At 45.8% G+C, this 8,545-nt stretch overlaps 2 protein-coding genes across 8 annotated transcripts in view; both read right to left on the bottom strand.

The window, feature by feature from the left end:
- Window positions 1-27: 27 nt before the first annotated feature.
- The window catches only part of LOC127749313 (uncharacterized), a 13,434-nt gene continuing 4,916 nt past the window's right edge, over window positions 28-8,545 (bottom strand). The window contains exons 2-5 of the mRNA XM_052266998.1: window positions 1,617-1,830; window positions 1,356-1,535; window positions 581-876; window positions 28-148 (exon numbers count right to left, since the gene is read on the bottom strand). Coding sequence (XP_052122958.1) covers window positions 28-148; window positions 581-876; window positions 1,356-1,535; window positions 1,617-1,829 — 810 coding nt within the window. The 5' untranslated portion in view covers window position 1,830. The remainder of the gene's footprint in view (window positions 149-580; window positions 877-1,355; window positions 1,536-1,616; window positions 1,831-8,545) is intronic.
- The window catches only part of LOC113208281 (arginine-glutamic acid dipeptide repeats protein), an 18,867-nt gene continuing 13,303 nt past the window's right edge, over window positions 2,982-8,545 (bottom strand). The window contains exons 7-12 of one of the 7 annotated variants that reach the window (XM_052267034.1): window positions 6,062-8,206; window positions 5,808-5,972; window positions 5,679-5,722; window positions 5,415-5,598; window positions 5,019-5,270; window positions 2,982-4,929 (exon numbers count right to left, since the gene is read on the bottom strand). In XM_052267034.1, coding sequence (XP_052122994.1) covers window positions 4,574-4,929; window positions 5,019-5,270; window positions 5,415-5,598; window positions 5,679-5,722; window positions 5,808-5,972; window positions 6,062-8,206 — 3,146 coding nt within the window. In that variant the 3' untranslated portion in view covers window positions 2,982-4,573. The remainder of the gene's footprint in view (window positions 4,930-5,018; window positions 5,271-5,414; window positions 5,599-5,678; window positions 5,723-5,807; window positions 5,973-6,061; window positions 8,207-8,545) is intronic. The other 6 variants (XM_052267029.1, XM_052267031.1, XM_052267028.1 and 3 more) reach the window with 6 other exon arrangements.

The raw sequence follows: 8,545 nt of genomic DNA, 5'->3' as shown, positions 1-8,545 counted from the left end.
TGTCACTTAATGCACCATTCTCATAGCTCACTCCAGGATGTGCTGGTGCTGCTTGACGATCACGTCCACTGGGCTGCGACTTCCCCAGGGCCGCCTCCACCTTCCCTCGAGGTCGTCGCCCGCCAGTTCGAGCGATCGCTTCAGGCACCTGCGAGCAAAGCAGGCTTGTCTTTTCGTATAAGTTACAAACTCCCCACCCTCTTCAGCCAGGCGGTGTTGAAAGTCGGAAGGGGCGATGGCGATGGATTGCCCCCAGTGTAGCACAAATTGCGCGCGTATCCGCTCACAGCATCTCATGCAGTTTTCTATTTCGTTCCGCTTCGGAATCGTCCAGAAAGTACGTCTGTATATCACAGACAGATTCATTAGGCCAATTACTGGAGCTCGACGCCCGCGAGACATGGGGTAGGCCAGCCCGCAGTACATGCATGCCCTGCAGGCAAGATGTTGCCTACCTAACAGGCGCTATGAGAGCTTGCAAAGGTTTGAACTTGGCAGAGGTTCGTAACGGTGAATGACAGACGCACTCTATGGATGATCCCTTACTGCGATGGGGGGGGGGGATAGAGCGGAGACCCACCGCATGAGGTAGATGCCGTGCGTGTTGAGCGCGAAGTGGATGGCGGACAGGGCGGCGAACGGGATGCCGCAGCAGACGAGCGCGGGGCTCTGGAACAGCAGGACGAGCGCGAAGCGCAGGGTCCTGGAGCCGGCCAGCGGGTCCAGCTCGCCCTCGGCGGGCGGCGGCGCGTAGATGAGGCGCGGCACGGGCGGCAGTGGTGGCACGAGCGACACACACGACTGCAGGATGACGAGCGCCACCAGGCCCAGGATGGTGCACAGCAGGCTCATCGTGAACATCATGTCGAGCCGGAACTGCAATCAGCGATCCCCACCGAGTGACTCATGAACCTCGGATCCGAGCCCCAGAGTTGTGAGGACACTATCCCCCAAGAGAAGTAGTGTCTCAATTTATTAGTGTCGCTGATCCGGCTATTATTGATTGCGTTCCGCAGTGGAGGGGGAGAATTGGAAAGCCGGGGTGGGGAGGCCTGGCGGGAGGAACGCCACAGCCGTGCGCCGTAAAGTACGGAATGGTGGGGAGATGCCGCCTACCTTACTACTCCCGGCCGTACGCGCTAGCTGACACATTTAACTAATCAGTAGGCCTACATGGTACATCGTATTGTGTTGTTTAATTTTTAAAACGTTAAATGTGTCATCTGCTTCAAAAAGACTTCTCACTAAAAAATGTTTTTGCCTCTTTTTAAAAAAGTGAAAATTCCCCTGAAATTTCCATGTAAAGCACCCTCAAAATTTTGTTTTTAAAAATACTGTATCTACGTGCAGCAGACCATGGCGTGCAGGAATCGGCTCTGCTCGGCGTCGCGCCGCCACATGCGCTTGTAGCGGTCCAGGAAGCGCTGGTGGGCGGTGAGCAGGCGGTGCAGGTCGGCGCCGCGGCCGCGCCACACGCGGATGTACACCCAGGTCGTGTAGAGCGAGCAGAAGTTGATGAAGCCGTCTGTCACCTCCTGCAACCTCCACCGGCAGCATCAGCATCACAAGTAGGAAGTAGGTTTTCTTTTCTTTTTCAGCAAGCATCATCCGCGTACCTCGAAGTCGGCCGAGTCGACGCAGAGCGTGAACAGGGACGCGAGCGTGAGCAATGCCGCCAGGACGGTGCACAGCCTGGAGTAGGCGCGGAAGGCCCGGCCGTGAGCGTGCTCGGCGTGCGCGGCCCCGCGGCCCGGCGTGTCCAGGCAGTGCGGCGAGCACAGGCAGATGCCGACGGTCTTGAGGGAGGTGGTGGCCAGTGAGAGCACCATCCTGCTCCCCACCCAGAAACGTTCGGAATGTTTTTGCGACAAACGTAAATGAATAAATATTTGATCCCGGGACAAATCCGAGGCGGTCTCCGAGCAGACCTTACTTTCCTGCCTTCCGTTGCCACCCCTCCCGTCGCGACTGGCCCGGCCCGGCCTCCGGTCTGGTCGCCGCTCCTCCAACCCTTCACTCCGTGACTCCGCGGTGGGCGGGGATCGCATCATCAAACATTCCGCCGGGACGCCCTCCCGCCCCTTATATCGCCCCCATTACCGACTTGATTTGTCGGCCACCGGGGCGCAGCCGGCCGGGGCGGCCTCCCCCATCATCGTCGCAGACCTTGACTCGAAATCTACCCCCTTCCCCCTCCTACAACCCTCCTCGCCCCTAGCACTATGATGGCTTGTTGGCTCCATCCCCGTTGTGGAGGAGGCCCAAATTCAAAGGACATCGATTTCTTCCAAATTTGCACAGGTGTATGTGTCCTTGGGCTCCGTGTTCATAGGAGTAGTCCTGGTTGGCGATTTGCGCGTGGGATCGCCTGGAGGGTATATGCAAACCCAGTGAGCGACCCGTCCCCGCTCTGAGCTGAGCCAGTTTCACGCGCGTGCTTGTGACCCGGGGGGCGGGGCTCGACGGAAGTCCGCTCTTGTCTCCGGGGGCGGCCGTAGGCTAGTAGCTCTACCCCTCGCAACGCATTGGCCACATTTTTCTACAGCCCCGCCCTTCCCGTCGCGTGGACCCATGGCAGCTAGTAGTCCGGCTACCACCACAGCAACATCTCTCTGTGTTAGTTTCGATGCATCCAGGCCCTTTCGGCTTGTCAAGGGGTTCAGTTTAAGCTGACACTGTCGGCTGTAGCTACAAACAGGGACGTGGTTTCATTCGACAAACTGCGTTAGCTCGGCGCCTGTGAGACTCGTGGTAGGCCAGCCCGCAGTACACGCAAGCATTGCAGACAAGATGTTGCCCACCTATCAGGGGCTATGATAGCTTGCATCGGCTGATCTTTGTGGCTTAATGACGGCGAATGGTGGACGTAGTTTCTGGAGGATCACATTACGGGCAATTAGTTTCTTACAGTAAAACAGCGTGATACCAAATGGAATATCAAAGACGACTTTGAAATGTGAGGGGTGTAAAACATTTGCGAATTTTACTAATAATACTTTATTCTTTAACGACACAAAGAAGCTACAATCTACGATTGGTAGTCTATTGTCTGCCTTGGAAATTACGTACACACATATGCAGATGCATTCAGTTAACAAAATGGAATGTGTCAGGTATTAGTCAAAAATGTATTCAAGGATTCACTGGGGATAGCTGGTATCTTTTGGAATAGTATCAAGATTCAGTAAATGCTTATATACTGCAGTGCAATTCTCTGAATTGCCTTGCATATCCCAATAAAACGGTTTTCAAAAAGCAAACAGAGGTTGTGGATTAAAGAGAATTTTTTTTGGAACAATACTTATTACAGGATACTGCTCATAACCAAAATGCAATTGGACAAAGATCAGCATTTGTTAAACACAGCTTAAAAATAAAATCATTGCACAATTATCAAGTGATAAAGTGATCACAAATCCTTTAACGATGAAAATAAAATAACACAGTATATATTGCAAATGCTATAATTTAACTAGGGTAGATCTGAATTCAAAAAGACCACTCTATCACAGATTCAATGATCTAAAAGTTGGAATTTATCCAGTTTTTCTAAAAGTAGTCATACATAATTAATTAGAAGTAAATGATCCACTAGTACAGGAAGTGAAAAGAACACACTATGCTGGAACATTACAATACGGTTTCAAACACTTAAGGTTATTTCATAAAAATAAAACCCTTTCAACAATCTTTCTCACCTCTCTTAAATTTAGGAGACCATGCTTAATAACAAATTTAAATGAAGGGGAAGAATAAAATCACTGGTTTAAAAGAAGTACAAAAAATAGATGCTTCTATTTGTAAAATGTAAAACAAGTTCACTGTTAGCAAAATTGCTAAAAAAACAAACAATACATTTGAAGTCACAAAGGATCTGATCACACCTGACTTAAATGTAACTTGCTAGCTGAGGTCAGTTCATTTGTGACTTAGACATAAAACGTTTTGTCTTGATACAATATCAATTGTATCAATTGGATGACATTCGAACCATCTTTAAATCTTAAATTAAAACATCAAGAGAAACAGTCACCTTAGGAGAACTGTACTCACTATTTTAGAGAGCCTACTTGGATTGCAATAGCAACACTAAAATAACAAACAAGAAAATAGAGCTAATGGTTAAATTATATGGAATATGGAATGTTAAATGTTTCTTGGTTTGATATCAATCTATCTAGTCTTCAAACACACTTCATCCAATATTTTCACATACAGTATCTATTTACAAATACATTCATATCACAAACACCATGACATCACTTCATTTTCACTTTACTCTTATCAAATGACAACAATTAGAAGGGTATATTTAGAACTTACCCTCAATTTCATTAAAAAATAATACATATGTTTTCCCTACTCTTACTATCTACCGAGCATTTAATCAACCCATCATATCTCTCAGTGGAATTCAAGTTATTGAGCTAGAGAACAACACTACCTAATATTAAACATAAGTAGCTTTCAATGACACTGTCACTTACCGCATGGACTGGACAATAAGTGCAGAAAAGAAGACAATAATGAAGATTGGAATTCCTGAAGATTTCTTTGATAACTGCTGAGCTCGTCAAAGATACTGCTGTTTTTTGTGAGTCTTTGGATGTTGGTGTGCCATGTGAGGGTATGTATGATGTGGTGAAGTTTGACGCGGGGCAGGATATGGATGACGATGCTGGAATGGCTGGGGAGAGGGATGGTGAGGGGCTGAGATGGGGTGGGTATGGGGTCGAGGATGTGAGTGAGCATGAGGGTGAGGGTGAGGGTGGGGGTGGGAATGAGACTGAGAAAGAGGCTGCACATGAGTGTGAGAGTGAGGTGGGTAGCTAGTTTGCATTTGAAGACCTGAGCTAATAGGCATTGATGCTGTACTTCTCACCAAATGTTCTTGCGGTGGAAGAGTTTTACTGCCATCATCAATGATACCTGCAACAATTTAAAGACGTCATTCAGATTGCAAGCACGTCATAACCACACAAAATTTAATTACATCTCAGTATTTTTAAAATACATACCAGTAGGGAGTATAGTTTTTCCTGGATTAATAACCATAGTAGGTGCTACCACAGGTGTAGGGTAAGAAGTCGTATTTTTTGAAGGAGGGGTAGCTTTTGTGTTTGGTCTCTCAGCTATCAAAGCTGTCTCTGTGCTGCCCTTAGGGCCTACTGCTGAGGATGAAGAAGCAGTTGTAGTTGAAGCCCCAGATCGACGCAACTGTAGAGCTCCTAAAGCTCGGCTTAAACTGCTAGCTGCAGATTTCTTGGGGGCTGGATGGATAAATGAAATATATTTGTACAATAAAAAGAAATATCAGCCTCACTTTTAAGGAACAAAATACTATATACATAAGTCAAATAATACAAAAATAAAAATCAAGGATTATTTTATTTTTGGTAATTTATTTAACTTACACATTTTGGACTTTGAGGAGCTTGGAGTTTGTCCTCCTGTTGCTGCCTTTGACCCAGAGGGTTGGCTGGGCGTTGCCTGTACAGATGGCGATGGAACTGTGGGAGGAAGGTGCCCAGGAGGATAAGCCACCATTTTCTTTGTACAATTTGGTGTCCCTTTTGCAGCCCATCTTTTTGGATCAACCTGAAACACAATCAGTGAGCAATGGTAGAAAGTGACAGCACAACATGAAATTGAATCACAAAATGAGAGAAGAAACTTACAGGAGGAGTACTCTGATTCAAAGAACTTGCTATTTCTTTGTTCCCTAAACATTTAAATAGAAAAATAAAAGGATTAACTCAAGAACATAAAAAAAGATTAATCAGAAAGAGGAGCCTTGCTAAACCCACCACTGTTTTTCCTTGGTAGAACAACACTTGCATGTCTCTTAATACGAGGTGGGGCACTTGGGCGTTGGTTATTAGCAACAGCTTTGGGAGAAATAACACTATTACCGGAGACACACAGCGCTAGGTCATCTTGTGAACCTCTTCGAAGAACACTAGCCACAAGTCCTGCACAATAGAAGAGTAGTGGAGATAAAGGTACAGGACAAATAGGAAGATTTGACTGCCTTAGCTCAGAGTAATCATCAAATACATACCGTAACTATAGGCCTCCTTGCCACCAGCTCCTCCAGGGTGATGGGCATTTACTCGATGCTGAGGAGAATTAGAGCTTCGTGGCAAATTTTGATGCTCAGCAGGCATGGGAGATCTCATGGGACCATGACCATTTGAGGGCACAGGAGCAGGGTGAGATGGTTGAGTTGTGATAGGACCATTGATTATGTGCCCTGAACTCACGAGCATTTGCAGCTGAGGCGCAGGTGGAGGAACTGCAATGTTGCTATTAGGGAGCAACAAATTTCTTCTATCTACTGTTGTCTGGGGAGAAATATGGGGGCTTGAAGAAACACTCACTGGAGCCCTCCTATCAACAGTGGTTTGGGGTGAAATTTGTGGACCCGTGTTAGAAGTCCTTCTATCCACAGAAGTCTGAGGGGAATGTTGTGACACACCAGCATGGTTTCTAGCACTGATTGACGATATTTCACTAGACATAAGAGCACCTGTCAGTTGATTCAAATGATTCCGTCGATCCACTGTTGTCTGTGGTGAACTATGAGGGCTTGAATGAGAGCTTAAGGGGTTTCTTCGGTCTACAGTCGTCTGAGGAGAAATGTGTGGACTGGTTGCAGCTGAGAGTGGATTTCTCCTGTCAACAGTGGTTTGTGGAGAACTATGAGGACTTGTGTGAGAACTCAAGGGATTTCTGCGGTCCACCGTTGCTTGAGGAGATTGATGAGGGCTTGGCAGAGGATTCCTTCGATCAAATGTAGTTTGAGGAGACCGATGAGGGCTTGAAGAAGCATGCAGAGGATGCCTTCTATCAACTGTAGCTTGAGGTGAATGATGTGGACTGGGCATGTTTGGCAGTGGGTTCCTTCGATCCACAGTTGTCTGAGGTGATCTATGAGGACTGTTTGGAACAGTCAATGGGTTTCTTCGGTCCACGGTGGTTTGAGGAGAGCGATGAGGGCTACTCAGAGAATTGGTAATAGGAGGATGTCTCCACTCTGCTGGAGTTGGTAGGATTTCAATGCGTTCATCCTTCTTAGGAACTCTGTCTAAAGACTTATATGGCTTCACAGGTAAGACATTTTGAATACCATCACTTTTCCTGGCCTTGAGTTCATGAGCAGTACCCTCTCTCCTCAGACATGACTTTAATTCCTGCAAACTCATATCACTGTTCCGTAAATTACTTTTCAAATCAATTGATGTAGCAGCTCGGTTCCATATAACACCAAATTGTTTAAAAGGATCACAGCCATTCTCATTTTGATGATTAGAGTTTGACGATATTGTTTCTCCTGTGAGCCCTTTAACATAAAGATCCACCTTTGGGGATGAACGATCACGTTTTACAACAATCACATTAGACTGGATAGCATCAACCTCATCCTGATCATTTGCATTAGATTTATATTTCATATGGTGCATTATTGGACCATCAACTTCATCAGCAGTTTCTGGGTTTTTTGGAGAAGCATGATTTGGTAGAACAGAATTTCCATTAGTTGAGATCTTGTCCACTGGATGCTCTGTAGTCTTTGAGATGGCCTGCCGAAAGCTGTCTCTTCTTTCTCTGATTCCTTTACCACTAACAATACCATCAGTGCGTTGACACCCTTCACCTGTGTAATCAACAGATCTGGAAAGAAAATCTTTGCAGTCCTGCAGTAACTTTCGGCCATCATCATCCAAGTGTAAAGAATGGCGAATTGGTTTAGGACTGTTTTCTGATTCAAAACTTCTTCGTCTCCTCAAAATAGCACCTGGAATTGCTTTGGATCTTATAGCTTGTGAACTAGATTTACTTGATCCATTTGAGGGAGATGTCTTAGATGACTGCTGAGCCAAAACAGAAAGTTTATGCCTCTCTCCACTTCCAATGATGCGTAGTGATTTGCTTCTTTTGATTGGGAGGGCAGGACATGGTGGAGTAACTACTGGAACAGGATTAGAGGCCTGCCTTCTTCCAAGTGACTGACTACGAGCTACAGGACTACGCTCAAACATGGCCTTTAATTTAGCAATACCAACAGGACCCCCTTGACTGTTACGTTGTTTCTGGGTTTGATTTTCCACTTCCTTTTCATGTTTAGAAGCTGCCATATGAATACGATTTTTTCTTGGAAGTGGTGGGGCAGGAGAAGCATCATCTGTTGTAATTGATTTGTTACCTATAACAGGAGAAAATACTAAGAGTATGAGACAATACTCAAAAATTAAAAGTAAATAAAATCACAAATCACAGCTATATGCAAACCTATAGTTTTGGGTTCTTCTATGGTGCGCACAGATTCATAAAGTGGTTCTTCATCACCCTTACTGCGTACAAGAATGCCATCAACATCTATATTCTCATATGGATGAGAATCTATAACACGGAGCTGCTCTTTGAAAAGTTCTCTCACAGCTCGGTGCACCAATATATACTGCTCAGTTGTTTGCACCATAGCAACACGTTGTCTTCGCATTTCTCGTACAAGAGTGAAAAGACTGAAATCCTTGGTCAATTT

Source organism: Frankliniella occidentalis, unplaced genomic scaffold, assembly GCF_000697945.3.
Source record: "Frankliniella occidentalis isolate FOCC.00 unplaced genomic scaffold, Focc_3.1 Scaffold45, whole genome shotgun sequence".
Taxonomy (NCBI): Eukaryota; Metazoa; Arthropoda; class Insecta; order Thysanoptera; family Thripidae; genus Frankliniella; species Frankliniella occidentalis.
The sequence above is the reverse complement of the archived record's forward strand: the minus strand, read 5'-3'. Positions and strand labels throughout refer to the sequence as shown.